This window comes from Hoplias malabaricus, chromosome 5 (genome assembly GCF_029633855.1).
Source record: "Hoplias malabaricus isolate fHopMal1 chromosome 5, fHopMal1.hap1, whole genome shotgun sequence".
Classification (NCBI taxonomy): domain Eukaryota; kingdom Metazoa; phylum Chordata; class Actinopteri; order Characiformes; family Erythrinidae; genus Hoplias; species Hoplias malabaricus.
In genome coordinates this window covers 12610635-12638550 of record NC_089804.1, presented here as the reverse complement: position 1 = coordinate 12638550, position 27916 = coordinate 12610635, and the positions used below count along the sequence as shown (strand labels likewise).

Genomic DNA, 27916 nt, shown 5'->3' with positions numbered 1-27916 from the left:
CACACAACACATTGTATTCCTGCTTTGTGGTGACATTTTGGGGGTCATAACCATGGAAAATGTTGGAAATGGGATTACAAATTCTAAACAGAATGATTACAGTTGATAATTTCAACCTACAATCTGTTAAATAGTTCTATTTAGGTGAGTGTATGATATCTGTTTTGTAATGTATTGTAGTGCCTTTTATATTGTAACCTTATCTCTAACCCTAACCTCGAAAAACATGGTAACAAACGACCCTAGTCTGTAATAAAAACACAATTTGATTGCAATATTGCCTCACTGTGATCCACTTGCACTAGCACATCACATACTAACACATGGCCACCACCTCGATCGCTGCAGTGCTTAGAATGATCCACCACGAAAATCACACCTACTTTGTGGTGGTCCTCTGGGGATCCTGACCACTGAGTATGCAGAGCTACAAATGGAATAGTTTGTAGTTGTATAGTCAGTAAAATGGACAGTTAGTGTAGAAATGAGGTGAGTGTAAGATCTGCATATATTGGCTTTTTTCAATATTTCAGTATACTTTACAGGATCAGTCATCGACTGATGTTCATTACAGGGCGCTGCAATCAGTTCATTACACTCAATTTTAAATTTAATAAAAAAATATGAGTATTGACAAAGCCAAGAGGTTTGTTTGATGGTGTTGTCCTGGTTCTTGGTATGTTTGTTCTTGGCAGGTTTTCCGTGGTTTTTATATTATTCGTATCAATATATAAATGATATTTTATCGACCAAAATTAAGACCATCAGATTACATCACGATATATATTTTGGCCGTATCGTCCATCCCTAAGAGACATAATAAATTAAGAAACAAGAAGTGCAGTCAGGACTCCAGCTGTGTCCAAACAGAACGGGTCTTTATTCAGGAAATGAAAGAAACAAGATTGTAATCAACACCCCATTTAAATACAAAACAAACCTAAATAAAAATCAACGTGATATTCATTTTGCATATCAAAGATCCATTCAGTAATAATTACAATCCGAACACTTCATAAACCACTTGAGGGAATCTATACACAAACTCTGATTTAGAAACTAGTAACATTAACAATATTACAAAGATTTTAGCTTTAAAAATAATTCAAATTAAAATAATATCTTAGCAATTAGCATCATAAAATTATATATTTATATATTTTCACATAAAAATACAAAATAATATTAATGACATATATGAAAAATTATTCCAAGTATTTTGCTACTATTAAAGTAAAATAAAAAAGAGTAAAATAAAGTGAAATGAAATAGAAATATGCATGAAAAAGTTTCTCCTTTTGTTAGCAAAATGCTATTTAAAATAACTACAATCATTTACATCAGTACAAAGATATCTGGATTTAAAAATAGTTGCAATGAAAAAAAGGGGTTTATCTTTTCTGACAGTAAAAAATGACACTGTGAATCAGAAATTTGCAAAATATGCAATGAAAAAAATAAATCTGCATTAAAAAGGTATACACTGTAATTCTCACTTTTTATACAAACATTAGAAACAGTATTGCACGTCACAACACAGATTCGAGGTTAGTCAGCCTTTCAAAATGTGTTATATTCAAGTTTCTGCGCATCAGTGAGGAGAGACCTGCTAGGACTCGATGCAACCGGGGGAGAGTCTCAAGTGTTTTCCATGAAAATAATTAATTATTAAAAAAAAAAAAACCCTCAATGTTTTCTTCGCAAAATAAAACTCAGAATGAACTTATATATTAATAATGTTAAAATGTTAAAACCAACTACGGTATATATTAATATATCGCTATACACAAAGTTGCATGGGTGTTTTTTTTTTAAAGAAAGCTTTCATTCAGGCTTTCTTTTTAAAGTATCTTTCATCAGAAACCCTGCTTGTGAACAGAATCATAAATAATTTTGGAAATGAAGGGTGTATAATAAGTAAAATAGAAAAATACAATCCAAATCAAAGAGTCGTCTACAAAAATAGTGAAATAAATATGATTTTGTACAAAAAACAAACAGCAAAGAATAAAACACATGTACAACAACAGTGTTCCACACGGAAAGAGGACACAGTACTGATCACAAACTCCACTGACAGTAAGAGTTAAAGGGATATGGTGACATAAGGGTGCTATTTCCTTCAGCCGTTTTTAGACAGGCTCAGTTCAGGAAAATGTTCCTTCATGTACTTTGGGGCACAGCTCACTAGTCCCAGTGCTACCATTTGTTCACCATTTTCACAAGAAAAAGCATTTCATCGCTGTCGGACAATAACCTTGTATCTTCACAATGGTAAATTTATAGAAGAAGGAAAATCTAAATGTTGAATGCAAGTTAATGTAAAAAATATTGAATTCAATTTTAAGGACCAATTCGTTTGGTCCATTCACCACGGAGATTTCACACAATGTAAAGGCCAGCTGGTGTTTCCATTTTATATCAAAAAATGAAAACGACATAAAATGAGATACAAGTTTTGCTCTGACAGCAAAGATTTAATCCACCCTTTCGAATGCCATTCAGTTCCACATATCAACTCAACTCTTTCAGAGTACACAACTGGATTAGTACTATCACCAGAATAAAATCTGGGCACACGGTCTTTGCATGATTTGATCAAATAAGTTAAATAAAACGATTATTAAATAATCTGATATAGTCATTAAAATCAGAATTACAATACGCTACAAATTAAAGACAAAAAAATGCTAACGACTTATTTTTGTTGTTAAAAGCTTTTTGGCTTTTAAAATTGGTCAACGGCTGGATGGGAGCGTACAGTAGAACAGATTTCTATCAGATAACATCGGTTTGCCAGGGGTTGTAGGATAGTAGTGCATGTTATAATGAGATTAGATCATTAAACTTTTAGGGATTGGTGACACGTCCACAAATAAATAGTTGAGTTAAATAAGAAAAGAAATAAATAAAACACACACGTCATCTCAATGTGGTAACAGTAGACACGTAAACAATCAAATCACAAATACTCAGGACAGCACACCAGGGCACTGAACGTTACCAAAGCCACAAACACAGGGATATACAGCCAAACAGAGAAGATAGCCAGACAGACAGATAGAGAACGAAAGATAGCTAGCAGCAAGTGAGCTAACTAGCGAGACTGAGAGATCTAAAGGGAGATTAGGGTGATATTGTTCAGCTAGGTAGCTGAGTAGCCAGTCTGGGAGACAGAGAAAGCAGAATAAATACAAGTGTAGTAATAAAGATAGCTAGCAACTAGATTGCTAACTAGCTAATTCCATAGAGAGCATAGAAAGACAGATAAAGACATAAACAAATACAGTACCAAACTGCTGCTAAACACAACAGCATCCATTGCTTAAAGAAAGATTGTCCCTAACACTGTCTACAGAGTTGCACTTGATTACAATAGGAGGGTACAGTACAATGAGACTTGTGCAGACTAAAATAAATTATTCACTACAAAAACATTTTACATAAAAAAATGTTATTTTTTCATTATTGATTGGGTTGCATTTCTCTTAACTCTCCTGGGTTTTAGGTCCATCTCCACCTATATAGTCTACGTCTACTGATTTTTACATTTACCACATAACCAACCACACAGTTGAAGGACAGCACGGTCCAGAGCGAAAGAGATGGAGTTTCCCTGAAGGAAAGCTGCCTTCGGGCACATAAAGGCAAAAATGCTTCCTTATAGGATCTTCTCCACACACTCATACCTACAGTAATGGATAACTAGATTAAAAATATTTTTTGAGTGGTTTAGTAAACCAGCAGCCTTTCAGCCAGCAAGGGCATATGATGAACAGTGGGGGGGTGGGGTGGTTAACTGGGGCAAAGTCTAGATGTTGAGATGTTCTAACTTTCCACTAAGTCGTAACTAAACTAAAACCTGAATCTAAAACTAGTCACACGACAAACAGAGACGAGACACACGAGCACTGGACAGCACACTGCTTCTTCACTAACCATTGATACACGAAATGGGGGAAATCACTAACCTAAGAACTAATGATGTTTTTTCAAAGAACGATGTATGTAAACAAATCATCACATCAATGCATGCAAAAGTTTTTAGTAAGAATTGAACTTTAGTATTCCTTAATATTCACCATTATTGATAGTATCTTATACTTGAGAGTCTAATTTTTTTTTGTCCTCTCATGCTACATAGTGTTGTGTTTACAGTAAAATTAATTTTATGTGTTTGTAATTTTTTTCTTTCCTATACATGTTGATAACCTCTATAGCCTACTGCATGCAAACAATGCAAAGACAACAAACATGCACTTATGTTTTTTCACATTCCATTCTTCCGCCCGTGCGAGAGTGCACACTGCATTTTGATTTCGATTTTTCACACGATTCTGTTAAAAGATGCCATCAGATATCACAACTATACATCTAGCAATTACATCAGAATTATAGCAGCAAAGCGTCTCATATAGCTTGTGATTAAATTGCCAAGAAGAGCAATAACAAACCAGATCCGCAGGTCTGAGGTATCGATCTGTTTTGCAGGACAAAAATGGAGAGCAAAATTTGAACTCTAATATTCTTTTAGAATTATCCTGTCGTAACTACTAAGAGCACATAAAAACAATACAGGGAAGAAAAATATTGTTTTCTATGGCAGAAACGCCTCGTTCTCATGCCTCCTATCGTTTTGCTACCTTTGGTTATAGACCCAGGGCAGGCATCAAAAGATTATGTCATCAAGGTTTTTCCAGAGACAATTGCGCACTTTGCCCACTAGAGGGGTGTGTGGAGGGGTTAGCAGCAGACAGACGGACAGACGGACAAACAGGCTGCCCCCCAAGCAAAAACATTCTCATATCTACTTTTTAAATCTCACATATAAAAATAATTTGAAAAACTACAAAAAATCAATCTCTTTTTTTGTTAATCTCCTTTTTTTTAAAAAAAAAAAAACATGAAAGTACCACAAAAACACTCCATTCTGAGCCTGAGATGTGTGGGTGGGGGAGAGGAGAAGCAAAAGGTGGGTGGGTGGATTGGTGAAAGAAAATGAGGCGTGTAGTGTGTCTGGCTGCTACAAAAGATAAAGATAAATATATTATAGATCTCTATATACTGTATACTGTTAGGTGCTCTATACTGATAGCTTGGGCTCAAAGCACTTTTTTCTTGCCGTACACACAGCGTTGTCTAGCCCCACCTCGGCCACCTCTCGGTTCTCAGATGCTCTGTAGCTCTTTAGTTCCAACGAAAGTGGATCTGGCGCGGACGGTCCGCTCCTTCCTTGACCAGTGGCTTATGGAACTCGCGGCCAGCGCGGGAGTGGATGTTGGCCCAGCAGAACTCACAGTAGTACTGCAGACAGGTGACATTAGCACAGAAGAATGGAGCAAACTTCCCTCCGCAGCGAGCCCCCTGACACTCATCACACAGCTGATCATCAAGAACATAGGGCTTCACCTCCACCTGCAGACAAGAGACTACAGCTTCAGCAGGGTTTGAAATGTACAGATCAGGTTTGAAATATAACCAAGCATCTGTATTCTAAGCCTCACTCTCAAGATCCTCATCATCATCTTATATTAACTTTTGTTATTTATCTTTTAGCTGATTAGGTCTGAAAATACACAAATGTTCTTTACTAATCTACTTTATTTTACATCCTGTAAATAATTATTTCATGATAAAGATATCTAGTTCATTGACTGAAATATCGATTTGCTACCATTGGTTATAGACCCAGGGCAGGCATCAAGAGATTACGTCATCAAGGTTTTTCCAGAGACAATTGCGCACTATGCCCACTAGAGGGGTGTGTGGATGGGTTAGCAGCAGACAGACAGGCTGCCCCCCAAGCAAAAACATTCTTATATCTACTTTTTAAATCTCACATATAAAATTGTGTAGTGATTGTACAAGACCAATCTGTTTCTATATAAAAATCCAGCTGGAAACATATAAAGAGTAATAATATCTGCATGTCTTGCTGCTGTACCCGCTTGTCAATGTCTCCATGCTGCAGTTGGACAAATCTGGCGCTGATGGCGGCGATGTAGCTCTGCTGATTGGAGAAGGCCACACGTCCCGCCCCCTTTGGGTATTTCAGCTCTGGGTCAGTGTCGATTCCTGCATAGCACACGCCCCCGTACAGGCGATCCATGATCATAGCCAGCTCAGCTGGACAAGAAAAGCCACATTTCAAATATTAGTCACGTCTAGGAAAATTTGAACAAAAAGTGATTGTAAAGCTGTAAACAACTTCTTTAATAATATCTTAATAATGAGCATGAAGCCTTGTAATAAACATACTAAATAAATGTAAAATTTGTACATTTTCAACATGTTTGACATGCTCTACCTGCTCTAAGAGGGCGTGGCACTCCACCCACAAAAATGGTCTTGCGGGGGTCAAGAGGCTGGGAACCGTCCATTACAAAGTCACTATCGCTCAGGTTCCAAGGGCGAATCTGAACCTGAAAAACACATCGAAAATATCCATAATTAATGAAATGCAAATCAAAACACAGCTAAACTGTCATTTCTTACTAGAAAATAAACACAGACATAGACATAGACATATAGCATTTTGTAATTTTATTGTCTACTGAAAGGAAAACTTGGCTTGTCTTAAAAGCATTTCAGCTTCAAACAGCAAGTTAAAAGAAAAAGTGTCATATTGTTCAGATTATTATTTGAAATTCAATAAAAGTGACCTCTTAAGGTTAAATTATTTTATTAAGAATTTTTTATATTACAGTACTGATGTCCTATTCATTCATTATCTGTAACCCTTATCCAGTTCAAGGTCACGGTGGGTCCAGAGCCTACCTGGAATCACTGGGCAAAAGGTGGGAATACACCCTGGAGGGGGCGCCAGTCCTTCACAGGGCAACACACACACATTCACTCACACACTCACACCTACGGACACTTTTGAGTCACCAATCCACCTACCAATGTGTGTTTTTGGACTGTGGGAGGAAACCGGAGCACCCGGAGGAAACCCACACAGACAGAGGGAGAACACACCAACTCCTCACAGACAGTCACCCGGAGTGGGAGTCAAACCCACAACCTCCAGGTCCCTGGAGCTGTGTGACCTGCTGCACCACCGTGCCGCCCTCTCACACAGGCATGTTCCTGGTATTTATTTGTTTAGTTGACTCACTGGTTTGTCTTTGATTGTGGGGCTGGACACACACAGATAGAGCTTTCCATCCTCCTCCAGACAGGCCTCGATCAGGGCCTGCACAGAGGTCTCCTCTTGGAACAGCAAAAAGGCATAACCTTGGTAACACAAAACAGACACTGACCGTCAGATGCTGAAAACAGAACAGCCTTCAATTATATGTATAGATATAAAAGAGATTCTGGGCCAGGTATCTGAGATTTGATATTTCTTTAAGCAGTATCCCTCACTTTTCTCTGCTTTTTAATTTTTGTCACAATGACATTTACAAACAAATACATATATACAGTCTAATTGTTAATGTCTGGGTGCCCACTGACAACAGGCATGTTTCACTGCTTTTTGCATAGTGAACAAAGGGTCATCCTCTAAAGGAACATCCCTGGATTAAGGGATTAATATTTATTTTATTAATAATATTTGGCTAATGCAAATGAGTATAATATGGAATTATGTTTGTGGGGGCAATGTATGAGCACCTTTTGGAGGGAAGTAAGATTTGCTCTCTGCTTTGTGTGGCCAATCAACCACCAGGTGTCCAAAACGCCGGAAACTCGAAGTGATCTCATCTACAAACGGAGATAGATAGAGTGATAGAATTGAGAGAGGGTATATAATAAATGCAAGGCTTGAAACACATAGTAAGAGATTTAAGGTTACTATGTTTTCCAATAGCTCAAGGCAAGGCATAAATGGCTGTAATTAAAAAAAATTCTTTCCCTCTTCTCAGCTCACCTTCATCTATGTCAGGGGGCAGACCACCTACAAACACTTTACGAGAAAACCTCTCAATCCGCTCCCCGTTCTGATGTGGGTAGTTGGGGGAACCCAAAACTCCTGGAACACCCTGGTTACCATGTCCATCGTCAAGGAAACCGTCTTCAATAGGAAACAGAGAGGAGCGTCCTGTAGAGAGATGAAAAAATAGAGACTGGTGAGGTCTAGGAACATGATTTTATATCATTTGACAAGCAGCCCCAAAACATATTAATGATCATTCTAGATGCTTAAAGTTGTATGCAAAAGTTTGGCCTGGTGAAAATCCAGAAGCTGGAACAGCAAATAAACAGTTTCAATGCAATAAAATGTGCAGAAATATGTTTTCTGTACTATTACTTTGAAAATCCTTCAGGGACTCTTAAACGTTGGCATACAACTGTCAGAGGACATGTCTGAAGTAAGCATGTGTGTTTGCGCACTTCATTAAAAACTGATTTACTAAAGCATCATGCATGGCTCATGCAAAACCTTGAAGACAGGAAGTGACTGGAAAAATCATTCCAGCTACTTGTGAAAACTGCTAGTGACGGATCAACAGAAAAATAATTTAAATTTAATAATTTAATAATTTATTTCGCTTTACACTCTATGTACTTGAACTGTTATGATGTGTGTTTGAAGTTCTAAAGCTTCTTTAGTTTTGGCACTGGAGGTAGGAGGCTCATGTAGCTATCAAGCAGTGGTAGTTTATGCTTCCATATCAGTGTATAAAATCACACGGTTGCCTTAAATTTTGCTAAGTTATTAAATAATCTTTAACAGGCTCAATGATATTTTGAGATAACAATATACAGCTATACAATGCCGAAACCACATGAAGTCTATAAGTGTATTCCAAGTCGATTCTTTAATGACTTGACATTATTTGAAGCCAATATGCGATGAATTTTGGTGCCTACGCACTAGAGGCTGACGGAGTGTCAAAAATTTACTCCCTCAGTGTATTTCTGTTAGGACGCTGTGTCAGCTCTCCACAAATGTGCCTGTTTGCAGAAAAAGAAGCTCAGTGGAGCGTCAGAAAGTTCAAACCATTTCAATTTAAGAATCGGATTCTGGATTGCAGGCACATTAACCAATAGAAACAAGGGAGGGTAGGCTAGGCAGATGCCAGATGCCAGGCAGAATACGGCACCCTGGCACATTGTGTATTTATATTCTGGTTTGTCAGGTTACTGTTAGTTTTCTTTCAAATGATCCAAATGTCTTGTTTCCTGCTCAATTTCGAACTGTACAAATTCCGCTCTGACTCCAACCATGTGCATACCTTCTAGATAGACAAGATCTGCATGTGTATGTGTATGCATCCTTGCATTGTCTAGTTGCATAGGCACCCTTAGGCATGCAAACAGCACAGTGCTTACAACTGGCTAAAGCAGCAAGTTTTGTAAGGACAAGCTATCCTCCAGTACAAAGGAAGATATATATTTAAAAAAATCACAGTCCGTCTGATGTCTAAACTTACCTGGTTATCTGACTTGTGATAAAGGGGACATTTTTAAATGATTCTTTGCTAAATAATTACTTTAAGAACAGTATGTTCTTGTAATTTAGGCTGTAATGGTTCTGCGTTCATTATCCCCCTTTTTCAAACTCAGACATACTACAATGGCTTTTTAATACACAAGGGATCTGCTGCAGGGCCACACAGTTAGATCTCACTCTCAGTTTTGAGCTGAAATTTGACACACTCACACAGAAAGACAAGTGCACATATTTGAACAACTTTGAGCCATGCTGACACACACAGCATGGCACAGGAAGTAGACTTTACCTCGTCGTCTCCCATAGCTCCTTGCTGCATGTAAACAGAACATAGTAGACATACCTATAACAAGCTTTACATGACCTTAATCATAACTTGAGCCTGAGATTACACACACAAACAATCATACAACATTGCTTAGGAGTTGCAGGTATCCCCAGTTATCGCCAGTGACAAATATGTTATTGTTTTGTTATTGTTTAGACTTGAACATGCGGATACTACAATTGGGCAACATTTTTAAAAGTGTCAATATGTAAATTCTGGTACTCTGACAACCTCAATGGATATAGAATAATACTTTAAAATGATTTACTTAATGACGCAAGGACAAAGAAAATATCTCAAAGGGGTTTAACATTACAACACAGAAACTTCCAGAAAACTGCCAACAGTGTGTGTTTGATATGAAACAAGCCAGCAGGCATTAGAAGTGACAGACCCCTGAATATGTCCCAAAATACAAAATATCTCCCAAAGTTGTAACTTTACAGGAGAGGGAAAAATCTTCTTAAATTTTTATGCAAGTGAATGTAAGAAGATTTTATTCCAAGTAATTCTGGAGCATTTCTATTGGTCCATTCATCATTAAAATGTGTTCAAATGATGAAAATGGAGATACATGTTTTTAATTGCACAACAGTGATACAGTGAGTAGGGAGCCAAGTATAGTGAGTAGGGAGACACTCGCCAATCTTAGTAGGCTTGCTCGAACTGGCTCTGTGCTGTGAATGCCAGTTAATACTTTTGCCTGACTTGCGTCATGATGACATGTGCTGATATAATCGCGAGTGCGGGGCGACTGAAATTTTTAGAGGCAGGCTCCTCCAATTACTCTTTATGAGCTGTAAAAGCTTAATCCTCATTGGATAGAATCTCTACTGAGGCCTTTGACGGTTGTTTCTTTAGTTTTTAAATGCAGATCTCTATAATCTATTTCATAGACCTTGTATGCACAGTAATAATGTCATGATCTCTCATAGCTCAAGTTTATTTATATTATTATTTTAATTATGATGTATTTCATGACATGGAATACAGTGAGATCTGCCAGAGCTCACGTGGGCTGCTACTGTGCGTCATATGGAGTGTCACTCTGTAGCGAACACTTGGGGAAAGGCCATCTCTCTCGTACTGGAGTCTGTAATGTTTGCATTCCAGCCAGTCACATGACCAACACTGAGTAATGATGATTCATGTGACTTTTACCAATAAGTTTGCTTAATCATGTGACTAAGCAAAGCAAACCAGCTTGTTTGGCATGAAACGCATGCTTTGTTTTTTGTGAATTTACATGTCATTTAGAAGTTGTACAAAACAAAACTCTATGTGTGTTTGGTGAAAGAAATAAAGCATTACATCTGAGAGCCAAATTAAATCCTAAAAATATATTTAAGCTTATGCTACACCAGATTTGTATTGTGCAAAGTGTAAGCCTAAATAGTCAGATTCCTGCCTAAAAACATGACAAATTAAGTGATTTGAATTATGAATTGTTACTATGTATGACATACTGTTATAGGTAAACCAGAAGAAAGCATGCTTTTCAAGATGGTTAATATTATTGTTTTTAGTTATCAGCTTCTCTTTGTGCTAACATGGTGACTATCAGTTTCAAAAAGCTAAAGAAAGGTTAAAGAAGCCTACAACAGACAAGAAACATGTCCTGCCTGACTGACTACATCTAGAGGTAGGAGGAAAATTATCTACCTATTTAAAGAGAGGATGCATTAGACGTATATGCATATCCTCTTTCAGTATGAAAGAAAGTAACCAGATGCTCCATACTCAACGCTCATACACAAGCACCATCAGTGTACAACACTAAAAATACAGGATCTGCAGTGAGTGAGGGATTATGGGGCCCAAAGTAAGTGCAGTCAATCCAGGCCTGACCGTGCACAGAGAGCAGATGTGTCCTTTGCGCTGCTATAAATGGACAAGAATTGTCTGAGCACGCGAACGCAGCTGCCAAGTGCTCCATCTGCACTTTCCTTAACCAGACACAAGTCAGGAGTAAATGCAGAACTGCTCTGCCTTCTCAAACACTTCCATTCCAGCATGCAGACAGATTTCTGGAACTCTTGAAGGTCCTGCACTGACTATGACATTTAAAGCCCTTAATGATCTAGCTCCAGCTTATCTTACTGATCTGTTAAAGCATCCAGACCACTTCGCTCAGTTGGGACAGGCTCATTACAAACTTCTAGGATCACTTGCATTTCAGATGGTGAAATTTAGACTGCTTGTTGAGAACCTGACCATTTGCACTTAAATTAGGAATCAGCAATTCTGAGCACCTTTACTGTCAGGATATTTAATAAATATGGGTCTAGGTGCAGAAGCTTTTCTAGATCTAAATCTGATATCTTTAGAATATACTGTAGAGCACAGTGGTGGACAAACATGATGCCAACATCTGCAGCACCCGAAGATATGGCACAATCTGAAATGGAGAGGAGTTGATTGGAGGAAACAGCACAAGACACATGAAATGGTGATATATTGCACTCAGAACATGTCAGAACTTCCAACAAACCTCTCCACTGGCCCCGTCTTAAGACTATACTATACAAATTGTAAATGGTGCTTAAAATGTGTTCTTACTCTGGTCAATTGAAAATATATATATTATCTATTAAAAATACTGGTTATCACATATGAGTTCAAGTCCTGCTCCGGGTGACTGTCTGTGAGGAGTGTGGTGTGTTCGCCCCGTGTCTGCGTGGGTTTCCTCCGGGTGCTCCGGTTTCCTCCCACAGTCCAAAAACACACATTGGTAGATAGATTAGCGATTCAAAAGTGTCCGCAGGTGTGAGTGACTCTGTGTGTGTGTGTGTGTGTGTGTGTGTGTCGCCCTGTGAAGGACTGATGCCTCCAGTTCCTGTCTTGTGCCCAGTGATTCCGGGTAGGCTCCGGACCCACCGTGACACTGAACTAGATAAGTGCTTACAGAGAATGAATGAATGGTCATCAGACAGGTTTTAATAATCTACAACACACACTCTGGAAGAAAAAAAAAAGAAAACCCACAGTATTCTAGCATGCTGTTGCTGCGTTATAGTTGACAGGGTCAATTGGGCTAGGGAGTGAGAATATAATTACCATTGAGCATGAGCAGGCCATCACCACCAGGATGTGGACATCCTATGCGGCCTAAACGTGAAAAAGAAACAAGACACACATACAAAGCTGCATGAAACACTGTTTTACAAATGTGAGACACCAGTTTTTACTGTGATGTGTAGAGTTCAGCAAAATAGGCAAAGTCTTCAGGGTGGGTATGCTGTAATCACCAGGCCATTTCTATATATACTTGAATCATCCAAGTGTGTCACAGAATGTTTTATAGAAACACATTTAATTTCTTTCAGGCCCAGTGGATAGTAATGGTCTAAACTTGCTCAGAAGATATTTGCCCAATGTAAACTTTTAATTTATTAGTCTGGATGCTAATGACCATCACATTAATATCACGATAATTGTTTTACAGTTTTATGAACATTTCAAGCCAGTCTCAGAGGTGTCAGGACAGTTGAAAAAACCTCTGGGGAGGATTTAGATCTTAAACCTGAATTTGTCAGCTCTGGTTATTAATGCAATATGAACATGAAGTCATTTCCAGAGGTCCTCAATGCTGGTCCTTCAATCTTTGAATTTGGATTACTTGCTAGTACTGGAAACCAGATTTAATACCCAAATATTAAGGCAAATTTGAAAGAGTTGTTCCTGTTGTTGGTAGGTTTACAATTTGATCCCTTGCAGTGCTAGAGCCATTTGTGGTCATGAATAGAAAAGACCACAACCGTCCCTCTATCCCGGTCACTCTATGGCTATTAGTGTTGTCCTCCAAAAGTGATGTTGTCTAATAATGCAGTCAAATAATACTGTGTTAGTGGCTTTTTGAAAAGATACAATGTTGTTATATATAGCTTGGAGGAATCATGTGCTGGCCCTCATCCTCATGGCTTTAAAGAGTCATGTGACAGGGAAGAGCTTACTAGCACACACATGGACATGACTAAATTGTAGAGAAAACTGGGCATCGGGCCATCTGTAATTTCATCAACTTTGTTATTTGTCTTTGTTTTTTAGATACGTCTGGAGAAATCACACAAATCTTGAGGACCTTCAAGATATCTTAATACTGAGTTTGTGAGGCTGTGTACTCTAAGAAAACACACATACCATTTGTTGTGTGTTTGCCCACTCAAACGTCTAAAAACAGCACACAAGTTACAGTTCTGTGAAGTGAGACTTATAAATCAATGGCAACATATTTGTGTTTCTCTAGCCTAGTGTCATGTATTTCTACACAGCCCAAGCATGAAGCCTTCCGATGTTCACTGAGCCATTACCACCATTACAACCCTGGATAATAGTGATTCATGCAGTGATCCTGCCCTATGCTTTTTACAACTGGCATTGTGCTCACTGCTCCCTTAAAACCTGACACACATTTGTCTCAAAACCTACCATGTTGCTAAGTAATCTGAAATGGTCTGAGGTTTGCTTATTTGGTTTTACATTAGCTTTGAAGTTACGTAGTTTATCACCAACCAAACCTGGATATATTTACCATCAGCATGGAATGGCATAAAAGCTAATTCAACATGAACTCTATGCTAGTTCCAGTATGGAGCTAAACAGTAGTAGCAGCCAGTCGGCAGGATACCGTTTAACAGTGCAAACCTTTTTAATGGTGACGAATTGTTCACAAACACTCAGCTCTATAGGATGTCTATAACACTGCTGAAATTTGCTATTATAGGCCTACAGCAGCAGTGACTGTTTTGTATATACTAGTGAAATTGTCACGAACTTATAGTATTACATTCTTCATATTGGGTCATCAATCAAAAACGAAGGAAAACATGAAGTGACAAATCTACAGTTCTGTTCACACGAGCCACAAATTCAAGAGAGAATCAGCCGATGAGTAACATATACAATGAACCACATTCTACCAATTTAGGAAATGTCTGTTGATTTATTCTCCCATAATTCACAGTTATTTTTAAACTGCAGCCCTCAAAGAGTGATAAACACAAACCCTTCTATGATCTGTCGTAATGAACTACAGTGTGTGATATAGAAGGAACCAGGAGCACTACACACAGTTCAGTTTTACTGTGATTTCTGTCTGCTGTAGAACCATTTAAATGGTGAGTTTAGTGAAGAATTTTGATTCACTTTCATTCACATGTGCACTATTTTGTTGGGCATTTGTCTGTGCATTGCAAAGTTTGAGGAAAATTGAGATCATACTATGTTTGTACAATGCTAATTAATGGGGCAATAGCTTTAAAGCTAAGAAAATGTAAAAATATTACAAACACCATATATGTGTAAAAATGACTTTTCAACAAATGATTGTATTCAAATGATAACTTTCTTTGAACATATCTCGTGAATTATTCGTGGTTGCCCTCCTCTCAGTGAATTGTGATGTTAAAATACTATACTAGTGTAGCTAATTGTCTGCTTTGGTGTTACTGCGATGCAAAACACTGCTCAGGCAGAAGAATCTATCTCTTTCTTCAGCTTCTTATGCTTCTATTTGGCCCTCCCATTGTATTTTGTGTGTGTGTATGTGTGTGTACTATTTATTACATTTCAATTAAAAATGTAGATAATAATCAATGGATTACTCTTAATACTGGGAGAAAATGAGTTGTAGGATAGATTTAGAATGTGTTATCCTCCTTGCACTCTGGCTCTCTCTGCAGTGAGCACTGCCCCGTATGTCTGCTCCATCTGCTCATGCAGACAGGGTGAGAAAATGGAGAGAGAGAGAGAGAGAGAGAGAGAGAGAGAGAGAGAGAGAGAGAGAGAGAGAGAAAGAAAGGGAGGGAGAGGGAGAGGCACTGCAGCACTTTGCCACTCCCATACTATACAGTAACATTCTGCTTCAAGTCTACAGCAGACCAGGACACTCTATGATTACAAATGTGTTGGCTTAGGGAGGTCCCTCATTCCTCACTCATTGTTCTTAAAAATCAATTGTTCTTAAAAATGCACCGCAGTCAAATATTTGGCAGAAAATGGCAGAACATTTAAAAGAACCCTAAATATAGCTAAATATGGCACCAAAAAAAGGCTGACAAAATGTGTGGAATAAATGAGGCTTAGCACTAAAAGACAAATATGCAAAACAATGATAGAGACAGTTGGTTGAAATGTCATTGTGTATTAAGAAGCAAAGATTGTTGATAGAGACAATGATTAATTTACATTTTCTAACCCCAACTTATTAGAAATTCACAAACATCTGAAACTGGATTTGAGAAGAACTTTTCACTGATTGCACAGTGGTAAAGTCTAAAAGATAATGTGTGCAGGTTAAGTAAACTAAGGAATTCAAATATATATATATCATTTTATATCATATCGTTTTAGATGAAAAAGATGTTATTGCTTGTTGTACTACACTTTCCCAAATGTAGCTGATATACCAAGACATACTGAGATTTTCAAATTATCTCAAGACTTTTTATAATAACATCTTACATTAATAATGTTTCAATAATGACATAATTAATAATGTAGTTCTTCCAAGGGTTCAGGTTGTAGTAAACCAGTCCTATTTTCCCCTGACCAGTTAGTTGCAGCTTCTGCCCAGTTAGCAGCTATCAGTCAGGGGCAGCTGCCACTGGCTGCTACCTCCTGCTGCCAGCTGCCACATACACACTGAAACCCCACGCTGCAGCTCTCCCTGTGAGTGTTAAAATGTGTGAGTGATAAAATGCTTTATAGGGGCCACAGGAAGCCGGATGTGAATCTTACCCTTGAGAGGATCTTGCTCTGCACGGATGATGTCAATCAGAGAACTCTCCAGTGAGTGCATGTTAAGACTGTCATACATTCTGCTCCGATCCTAAGAAGAGAGAGGGGGAGAGAAGTTACAGTGTTTAAATTGGACCCATAATTAATATTTCCAACATTACAACATCAGTGAACCAAGCAAAAATAAATTACACTATATGGAAAACATAATATAATTCTGGACATGGCCAGTATTCTAGCACAATACACAAAGGCACACCATGGCAACCTGTCGCATGAGCATTATAGGATTACAGCGAGTGCATTAATGTGGCTGAGAGCAGGTTGGGACATTCCTTCTGTGCGAGTGCATGCGTACATTGTGTTTACCAGAATACCAGCAGAGAAAAATGAAGACCTTTAGGACACCCTGCAGACAGTGTGTGTGTGGAGGCCATATAACATCTTTCTACTTAGCTATAACTGTCAGGAGGGCATGCCCTGCCGATTAGAAAACAATTACACAGATGTGTCTGGACTCAGAGGGAATGATCATTGTGCAAACACAACACACTGCTTTAGTTTTTAAACAAGTATAGGTACACACACACACGTACACACACACACACACTGTGTGAGCTCTCAAACTGTACCAACCTTTATTGTCCACAGCCTTTTAAACTCTTTATTCCAATTTTATTGCCCACTTTCACAGATTATGACCTACACTCACCTGAGCATCCCTGTTTGAGCGTGCTTTTATCTTAGGAGTGATCTTAATGGAATACGCTTGTTAAAATCCCATAATCTTTCTAACAACGAATGAACGTAATAGGCTGTACTGATCATTCTACAAATAACATCAAGCTAGGCTAACTGGTGCCTACTAGCTGTGTCAGTGTTATTCCTTTTTGGCCGATCTGTCCAAGTGGCCCCTAGGCTCTGTAGCCTAAGAATAAATGGCTTAAACCTTAAAGAACCGCTTTAATAACTATGCAATATACGCAAAATATTATAAGTAGTAATTCATTAACCGCTAATGCCAATTTCAATATGTCTTTCAAATATGCTTTGTCATATATCAGTTAGAAATATCAGATAGTCCTAAAATATCTAACATAGTGCTACATTAGAGACGTTTAGAATGACATACGGAATCAAGCATTCTTCATGTCCAGCAAAAACCTGCCTAATGTAAACTTGATACTCTAATTAACTACTACAGTACTGGATTTTCTATTGGAACTGACAGGCACTATGTAGTTTACATAATGAACAGACATATTATACATGCCAGAGTTCATCTATCTTTTACGTGTAAAGAGTCAGTTGTGGTCATTGGTCATCTAAGTCTCTTACAGAGCTTATAAATATAGTAAAACTTCCTGTTGCAATAAAGCCGACATGCAATGTGTCATTTAATGTTTTTTAGGATTATTAAAACAGTTTTGCTTATTATTAATGCACACACTGAAATACTAATCTGACTCAGAAAGCTTATAAAACACAGAACAAATGTGCCTTTACATGCAATACACTGTGCATAAATATTACTGCAATATTCCCAGTGTATCCCTTATATTTAAAATCTCACATGACACTTGGCTAAGAATTGAAATGAGTTCTGTGCTAATCTCTGCCTCGCTCAGTAAAGTGCATACGGGTATGTTGTGAAGACATACACGTTATAATCTTATGAGAGTGAAGTGGCAGCAGTTTTCACTGCTTGCACGGCATTTTCCTCAGAATAGGGTAATGCTTTAGTTGTTGACCAAAACCCTACACCATATCATGACTCAGCACTCTGTGCACTCATGACCTGTGCAGTGGTGACCCGGCATGACATTGGTGATTTCATGTGACAACACTGGCAGCTTCAAAATGTCTACGATCTGACCTGAAATATATCTATGGGGAACACTGATTTCAATAACAATAAAAGAACAAGCATTTTTGCCATTCACATATCCATGCTGATATACTGATATACAGTGGAGTCCAGGACTCTGGCATAGCTTGCTGGAGCAGCAGGCCTGTGATGGATAATACCAGATTACAGCGGCCCGTCTCTTGGTCCCTCCCAAACGCCATCGGCTGCTTAGAGTCCGGCTTTAGCGCGGATCCATGAGAAAAAAGAACACATGCACTGGATACACTCCCTTAAGCCCAGGCAAATGTACCAGTCTTATTTGCTTTTAATCTCTTGCAGTGGGAACTCCTGCTTCTCTCACTGCAAACCACAAATAGAGGCTGATATCATTGGCATCAATGGTGGAAATATAAGACTATGGAGGGCACAGGAGTGTCTGCTGTGCAAAACATTCACTCCTAGGACGGACTGGCCAATGAAAGACTGAATGAATTCCCACTGTGACGCTCTAACTGTTAATCATGTTTTCATTCTACAAATAGTGAGAAAAACTTCAATCACACAATCCAAACTTATGGCCCTATTCTGCAATCTAAAACAGATGTAGTATTCAAATGTATTGATTGCAATTGATTGGAATATTTGCAGTATTCAGACCCCAATACAAATCACAATCAAATATGGCCATGATTAAAAAGACAACAACGTACGTGACCTGCCATAGACATGATGACATTAAGAGATATGGGTGTTCACACTGTGTGTGAAATATGGACATTTTGTTCAGTGTGGAAGCTCTCTATTCAGTGCAGGTTGGCTCTGTGTGTATCAGAAATGCTGAGGAACTGTATAGCTTTGCAGACTTTTGCAATAGTTCACACTGAAATCCTGCCCTGTCTCCAGGAGAGATGTCTCCAAAATGTATATATTGGCACTTTTCCACTGCTGGTATCTACTCGGCCCAGTTTTTTGCTTTTCCACTTGGCAAATGTACTACCTGGTACATGGAACTGGCACTTTTAGTCTCTACTTAATGCCAATTCCAAGTGAGCCAAGTAGGTATTAAAAGTAAACATTGCAGAGTGTTGACTGGCCAGAGATGTTCCTGGCATCTGTAAAATCTCCAAGTTACAAACCGGCTCACAACAGCAGCTCATAAAATTATGCCATGGTCTTTTGAAGTGGTTAAAACACTGCTTGGATTGGTGGCTGACTACTGCAAGAGCTGGACGTGCACAAATGTATAACTCTGATTGGCGTGTTAAGTTCCAAAAAATAAAAATGAGTAAACTAACGTTACCTCTGCCATTGTGTTGTTAAAGCATGCGAGACAAACCTCTGTTAGAGAAGGGTTCTGTTAGAGAAGAGTGGCTACATTTCACCAGAGAGCCGTGGTAGTCGAAATACAACCAGGTAAAAGCATATTGAGCAGTGCCGAGTCGAGCCTGGTAGGTACCATGCAATGAAAAAGCTACATTTCAAACTTTAAAAACTGACATAAATTGCACATTACATTCCTGACTTTATAGCTCCAGGGCAAATGCTAATTTCAGACATTAAATATTATTAAAGATTAAATTAATAAAATTGTGTGATTTCTTTTTTTTTTTTTTTTTTTGCTTCACGCAGAACTCCAGATCCCCAGCAGTGCCAAGACCCCCACACACTCTGAGTTTAGACATATGCCACTGCATGGAAGGTGCTAGCACAGCTAAATATAGAGCTAGCATTAGTACTAGTTACCAAAAATAAAGAAGTGAGAAGCAGCTGAGCACCAGGCATGGAGAGACACACGACCCAAACACACAAACACTTCCAATCTAAGGATTTGTGCTTGTTATCTGTTTTGATAAAGTCCTCATTAATGTTTAATAAAAAAATCCAATTGCAAATAGAGAGGAAAAGCTCTCTCAGTGACTCTCACAAAGTCTCCAGACAATCACAGTGTCTGAAACATGAATGGTGATCATTGTTTAGGTGATTTGTACAAATAGATTATAGGTCATGATTACAGCAAATAATGTAATCCTGAAAAAGATGTAATGAAATCATCATCGTTAGACTGATAATGTATCTATGTATTTTGACACCACTCTCCATGTTTTTGTCCTTTGCTCCACTGCCCAGCTGCTCTCTCCCTTTTCTCTTTCTCTCAGACTGATGATGACTCATGTTCTGTAGTTCTGGAGCATGAGGCAAAAGGAACACCGGGAAGGAAGGAGTGCAAAGTGCCAGGAATGCAAGGAATTTTAAACTGCAGGAAGGGTGCAGGAACAAGGAAGCAGAGAAAGCAACAAAGCACACTCAACTGAATGTGAAAACAAGCCTGGGATGGATACAGTTCTTGAAAGATCCTTTTAAAGGACTCTGGGACTCTGATTTCATGCCCAGCTTGTGCTGAGTTCCTCCAACAGGGCAGACTGTGGATTGGTGGATGCTACACCTGTCATGCAACTCAACATGTACATTACGCTGTGTAAAGCTCATTCCAAACTAAAGGACAAAAACAATCATGGCTTCTTTATGGTCCACAGAGAGTGTAACTGTTACAGACCAATATGTTAGCAACAGAAATTACTCCAAGATTACAGCTATAATATAATGTTAAGAGAAGCGGACACAGGACTGAAAGTTTGCTGGTTCGATCCCCTCAAGTAGCACGAAAACTGTAGGTGGGAGGAGTAGAGGAAGGGTGCTCTCTCCTCCACCAACATCCACGGCTGAGTTACCCTTGAACAAAAGCACCTAACCCCCAACTGCTCCCTGAGTGCTGGAGATGGCTGCCTTCTGCTCAGGGTGTGCATGTTAACTTCCCCTAATGCACTAGTTTGCATAGTTAAAGCAAAGTTTAAAATCAGTTCACATTCAAATTTTCCAATAATATGTTCATTGCATTACTTCTTAAAGAGGGTCACACCTGCTTTTGTTATTAATGCTAGGCTACGTTGCCTTAGGCAGCATATAAGCCTTGTTGCTGCTTTAGCATGTTAGCAGTACACAGTGGAAACAAGCATACAAATGCAAGTTCACTCTTCTTCTACATGCATGCTATTTCAGGGCAAATTTGTTACAGGACTGAATCAGATTATTTTTCCCAATGTTAAATCCAGGATTTTCTGACAAGTAAATACAGCAGACTGAATGTATACAGGCGAGTGTATCTAGGTGACCGTATGAATACAGACGAGTGAATCCAGGTGACTGTATGAATACAGATGAGTGAATCCAGGTGCTCAGGTGTAGTTAAGATGCAAATGAGGTGGCCTTTCTATCAGCAAAAACAATGGTCAAAAGATCCCCTTACACACTCGCTCTCCTCCATTCTCCATGACTCTTCCCTATATTCATGCTTGCCATTTCTCTACCCTCTTTTCAAACTTGTACTAAGATGTTTAGCATACATTACAGCCTAGAAAATATGCCAAAAAGTAAGAGTCTGTTTAACCAAACTCTGAATTAAAAACCATAAATTTATACAAAGCTATTCCAAGGCTCATTCAAAAACACAAAGGTCTCAGAAAGAAAGATACATATGAGAAAACCTGTTCTGAAAGTAGTGCACGCTGCACCAAACAAGCATGACATTGTTTTGGACCAAAAAGACTCTCAAGAACTGCTTAAATTTTCCACCAATTTATTATAAAGGAATTCTAAAGAATTCTATTCTTTTTTGCCAGTATCTGTTCAGTTTCTACATCACATCTCTCTCTCTCACACAGACAATTTGTACCTGCAGAGGCAGCAGAGTGTTGCTGTTGTTGTCGGTGCGGAATACATTCTCGTCCACCCAGGTCTTGGGCCCCAGGGATGCAGTGGAGCGGGGGAACTTTGGAGGGGCGATGACACTGCTGGAGAAGGGTTTCTTCATGGGGGAGATCTGACTAAGGGAGCCAGGCACGCCCATGCCACCCCCACGACGATGGTCTCTACCCCAACAAACCCCACCAGAGCTCCAACCACTGCCCTGAGGACCACCCCACAGGGACTGCTTCATCAGGGGCTACAGAAAGACAGAGAGAGAGAGAGAGAGAGAGAGAGGTGACAATTTGCAACTTCAAAATGTAACACAATATGCATCAAGTGGTTTTTTTTGTGTTTGCGTATTGTGTGTGTGTGTGTGTTTGGCCGTGGGTGATTCTGCTAGCACTGAGGTAGTAAGAAGCTTTAGAGCTTTACATCTAATTCTAACTGACTCCAAACAACACAATCTCTCTTTCACACATATACACACATTCATCGCTTACAAATGACACATTCTCTGAAGTACACACTTCAACATATAGTTGGGTGTGTTTGTATGCAAAGTATGCTGCAAAAGTAAATACTTCAAAACCATTGGATAGAGACTTTGTTGTACTAGTGAAAACACTACATAATTTAAAAAACATAAAATACAATGCAAAGTACCAAGATGTCTTTAAAAAACAACAGTTGACATAATTAGAGCTGGTTAAAAGAACAGCCGTTCAGTTCAAATTTCTCCTGTCTTCAGCCATTGCAAACATTGTTTTGAATTCCATCAGCAGCACACTTTATTTAATTTAATGAAATATTGATCAGCTAAACCAGGTACAACATGGAAATAATGGTGGATTTTCACAAGCAGAGGCTTTATTTTACACTGCACTCTATATGCTACAGGTTGTTTCTGTTTTTCACTCAGTTTGCATTTGCCGCACCCATATACACAACCTAGATGGGCTAAGTATATAATTAACCATTGGAGTGTAAGAGTGTGTGTGTGTGTGTGTGTGTGTGTGTTTTTGTGAGAGGACAAAATGAGTGTTTTGGTGGGAACTGATGACTGATTATAATATTGCTGTCTAGACACAGGGAAAGAAAGCATGATCTGTTTTCCAAATTGCTGCAATTCACAAGTCTAAAACCACAATGCATACATTCTGAAGTTCTGTACAAACACACATTCTATACAATGTGTTTAGAGACTTGCTGCATGCTGTCCCATATATACACATATAAAAAACACTTAGCACATATGTGAAACAGCACATCTTTAACCTTAAATAATGTTAATAAAGGTTATTGTATTGTTTTTCTGTAAGATCAGGGCCGTTTTGTCTTAACACTATTACAACACACATACGCACACTTCTCTCTATATGAAGAACTCTGCCCTTGTCTTCAATTCACCATGATACAGCAACAGTCCTGAATTGTAAGCAGATTGAGCAAAGCCAGAATATAATTTCTACAGTTGTATTGTATTCTGAGGCTTTTACCAATCATTGTATATTAAAACACTGGAATCATGTGATGTCCTCCTACTCTCCCCCCATGAATGAATGTGTCAATGTTGTGTGTGTAATCAGATACAAGATTAAAACCATTGACATGTCACATGAATAACATTGATGTAAGATGGTCATATTGTTTTAGTCAGAGCATCTTACAAAAGAGAAAATGATTGTGGGGTGTTCCCAGTATGCAGTGGTTAGTTACTACCAAACCTGGCCCATGGAAGGACAAACTAAGAGGGAATTTGAGAGAAGAGCTGAGGTGAAAGGCATTAGATTAGATGATGCTAGCCTACATTCAAGGATCCAGATCATTATACTGGATCCAGTTTCAGGGCAGTGTTTATTATAGTGTTATAGAATGAGAAAAAAATTGGAGAACTTCATTTACACAGAAATATGTTTGTTACGTCTAACACCTTTTTCAAAATAGTTTATTTTAAAGCCTAAGCCCAGAGTACAAATCCAATAAAGTATTCCTTCATTCATTCATGGTCTGTAACCGTTTATCCAGTTCCGGGTAGCGGTGGGTCCAGAACTCTGGAGGGGGCGCCAGTCCTTCACAGGGCGACACACACTCACAAATTCACTCGCACTCTATCTTATTCAATGCTATTGAATTTTTGAGCTTAATTATTTGTCACATCATGACAATAATGGGTGAAAATGGCTAATCATTACCTTCTCATTCTCGTCAGAGCCCTACACCCGCTCCACCACAAACACACACACAATCTTAAGGTCAGTAGATTGTCAGGAGAACCCTTTGTTACATCCTTTTAAGTATTAATAACAGCACTTTGTCCTGTTGAAAAATGATTACCGTTCACAGAACACTTCATTCATCACACAACATTAATAACAGCAGCCTGCATGGCTGCCTACGTTAACATTAACACACAAATTTCACGCCGTAGCTATATTAATATGGGTTTGTACTGAGCACACAATAACACTGTTATTTCATTATCATTACATTAGGTAACTACACAGTAACACGGGAATGGGCTTAGTCATGGTGGCCAGTGCTGAGAAGTGCTGCTTGTTTAGTTCTTCATAGTTTTTGGTTTTTAATTCATCCTCATAAGATACCAATAAATTATAATCATGGCTCAAAACAACGTGTCTAGACACTTGATATCAAGGATAATTTCATTTTACCTGAATCTTCAGTTCGATACCTGTAATGCCCATGCCTATCACCATGCTCAAGGCATTGTGGGTATTGTAGTTCTTTCCCCACTTCTGCTCAGGGATATCCGCATTGAAATATCTCAGCTTGGGAACTACAATTTAAATGGTTGCTAAGCACATACTAGTGGATACAAGTAGTTGAGTAAATTTACATTTAAAAACCAAAATGTGAGAGTTTAATGGTAGATATTTAACTTAAATCTGACAAAGATGTTGGCTCTTGTATTTAAACCATCTGTAAAATAATTCAGGCAGTGTTTTACTGTACATTTATTGTATATTGCTCAGTACTTTACACTACTATGAATTTACATTATTCAAATGCATACATTTCCACATGAACATTGCTGTTCATTTTACTAACAATACATGATACAATTTGTTGAAGTAGATTATTCACTGGGAGATGAGGAAACCATAAACTCAGCAGCGCTAGCATATATTTTAAACAACACCCTTTTTCAGGGTAAGATTAAGTTACATTTTTCATCACGTCCAACAGTCTGTGTGCTGTGTTTTTGGTACAAATCAAATATAGACATAAAATATAACCCAGCACTGCACCGTTACTTTAAATAAAAAATCACCCTTGTATGTATCGTGTGTATACAGCGGTATATCGCCCTGCCCATTGCAGCATATTTTAACGGCCACTCTAATGGTCTTTAACGGACACTAAGGTCTAAACTGGTGACACCGCTGAAGGTAGATGATTATGTTAGTATTTTTCAGTCGTTTTGTGTTTATTTCTCACCTGGTGATGGTTGTAGTTATTCCTCTGCTGCAGGAAGGCTCCGTGAGGCGGTGGCGCTGTGTGAGTGCTGCCCGGGGAGCGACGGCTCTGCGGCGGCGGTGGCTGCGGAGAAAAGGGCCCACCAAGGCCCGACACATTGACCGCGGCAGCGCACGGAGAGAAGCCGGGAAAAAGACCAGGACTCAGTGCAGGGTACAGGCCGTTGTCGGGCTCGCTGCTTGGCGGCGGAGGCTGTGGTTGTGGGCCAGGGGGCGGGGAGCTACTGTGGACCGACCAAGGTGCTGCGAAGCCGGGCAGGGGAGGCGAGGCCGCGCCGCTGGCCATGTCCTGGAAGCCCGCTGCGAGCCCGTTGCTGAGGTCCATGCGGAGGTGCGGCTCTTTAGTAACGTTAGCGGGAGGGGGCGCTTTGGCCTCGGGCTCGGCAGCCGGAGCCTCCGCCTGGAGCTCGAACAGAGGAGCGGAGGATGGAGGCTGCGGCTCCTGAAGGTCAATGGCCGGGCAAAGCGCAGTTAAGTCTTCGCCGGAGGAAGAAGCAGAGGAGAGAGTCAGCGGCTGAGGGGTTTTAAGGTCAATCGTGGGGCAAAAAGCGTTAAAATCACCACTAGAAGAGGAGGCAGAGGATGAGGGCTGCGGCTCCTGAAGGTCACTCGCCGGGCAGAACGCCTCGAACTCGTCGCTCCTCTGGCGCTCGTCCCGGGCTAACGATAGCGCTAGTTTGTCGTCTCCGGCTCCTTTCCCTTCGACAACGCCGCCTTCGAACTGTTGTGAACCGGTCACCGCAGAAGGCTCATCCGAGAAAAAAGCCGCGGACACGGAGCGAAATGTGGCTCCGCCGAACAGAAGTGCGGCGCTAGTAACGTTGACGTTACTGCTGCTGCTGCTGAGACCCGCCGTGTGCAGCAAACCGAAGCCGTAATCACCCATTTATTTCAATGCAGAATAAAAAAAACGTCTTTCTAGCACGGCCTTTTATATAAAAGCGACGACACTCCTCCTTTCGCTTGGCCTTAGGGGAGATAAAATAACAAGAAAATACAGTGACCTCCTCTAACGCATTGCCTTTAACTTCCTCCACCTCTCTCTCTTTCACACTCCGCAGAGGAAGAGCTCGCTTTCTTAAAATGTCCTGAAACGAGAACTATCACGGTCCCCGAGGCTGCATTAAGTCTGTTTCGTTGTTTTCGGAGGGTTCTTGTTAATTTGTGCCGTTTTTAGCCTCCAGCCCCCCCTCGCTGCCTCTGTGCTGCTGCAGCACAGACATACATAGACACACACACAGTCAAGCACACAGATTAAAACCCTCCTGTTCACACGTCACCAGCACGTCATCGTGTTCTTTTCCCCCATGGCCCCCCCATACCTCCACGCACCCCCTGCCGCAGTGTGTGTGTGTGTGTGTGTGTATGTGAGTGAGAGACAGAGAGAGAGATTGTCTGTTGTGTGTCTTCCAGTAATACATCACGTTGTGGGGACCAAAACCTTTTTACAGACTCAAATTGTGGGGATTTCTCTTCCTGATGTGGACCTCAAGCTGCTCTCTAGAACATAAATCACAAAAAAACCTAAAGGTGAAGACATGTTAGGGTTAAGGTTAGGCTAGTAGTATACATTTAAAAAAAATGAAAGTAATGGACCCACAACGCATTAAAACAAACTTGGTGTATGTTTTTTTTCTACATTTACAGGCCCAAAATATCCATGAAAACCATACACCAACGAAACCTGAGCGAAGAGTCTTAAACATCGAAGTATTTAATATGTTTAACACTTCTCTTTGGCTAAATATGTATAAATGTAAACGTGACATGATTTCACATTGTATTAAGTATACACACCATTGCTATAGAGAACATTTGGTGTAGTATTTCACTTAAAGGAGCAGAAGGAATACATTTTGGTTACTTAGGTTATTGCTGGAGTTGGGTTAAGTTTAGGTTTTGGTGACAGTAATGTTAGGGTTTAGATTTTGGTGTAGGTGTAGGTTTAGTTGGCTACTGTAATACAGATGTCTATGGAAGTCCTCACAAGTCTAGAGAGACAAGGCTGTGCATGCTGTGTATTTGTGTGTGTGTGAGAGAGAGAGGGCAAAGAGCTGGTCTGAGCTTGAACGACTTTGTGACTGCCACGTAAATACACCAAGTACATTCATACAAAGTAACCAAGGGGTAGAACAGTAATGAAATTCTCAAGGCCAATGTAAAATAATGACAGTTTCTCCTTTTTGAACATTCCTGTCTTTGAATACCCCTCAACACCCACTATGTACATAATACAGCCTACACAGGCTAGCTACTAGCCTAATTTGAATCTAGTGTTTTGTCTTTTTATATTCAGCAGTTCCTTCAATAAAATGCAAAAAGCATGACCTAAATAATGAAAGTTAACACAGCACATTGTA

General features: G+C 39.5%; 1 protein-coding gene across 2 annotated transcripts; it reads right to left on the bottom strand.

Moving 5' to 3' along the window:
• Positions 1-865: 865 nt before the first annotated feature.
• cpeb2 (cytoplasmic polyadenylation element binding protein 2) lies at positions 866-27892 on the bottom strand. 2 transcript variants are annotated; one of them, XM_066671042.1, is made up of 11 exons: positions 25519-27892; positions 22046-22315; positions 16467-16557; positions 12786-12836; positions 9690-9713; positions 7874-8044; positions 7618-7707; positions 7118-7236; positions 6308-6422; positions 5945-6126; positions 866-5415 (listed from the first exon to the last, which is right to left on the bottom strand). In XM_066671042.1, exons 1-11 carry the CDS (start codon positions 26440-26442, stop codon positions 5188-5190), a joined length of 2265 nt encoding a protein of 754 aa, XP_066527139.1. In that variant the 5' UTR covers positions 26443-27892; the 3' UTR covers positions 866-5187. The 2 variants fall into 2 exon arrangements, with proteins under 2 accessions (XP_066527139.1, XP_066527140.1); XM_066671043.1 differs by lacking the exon at positions 9690-9713.
• Positions 27893-27916: the final 24 nt, after the last annotated feature.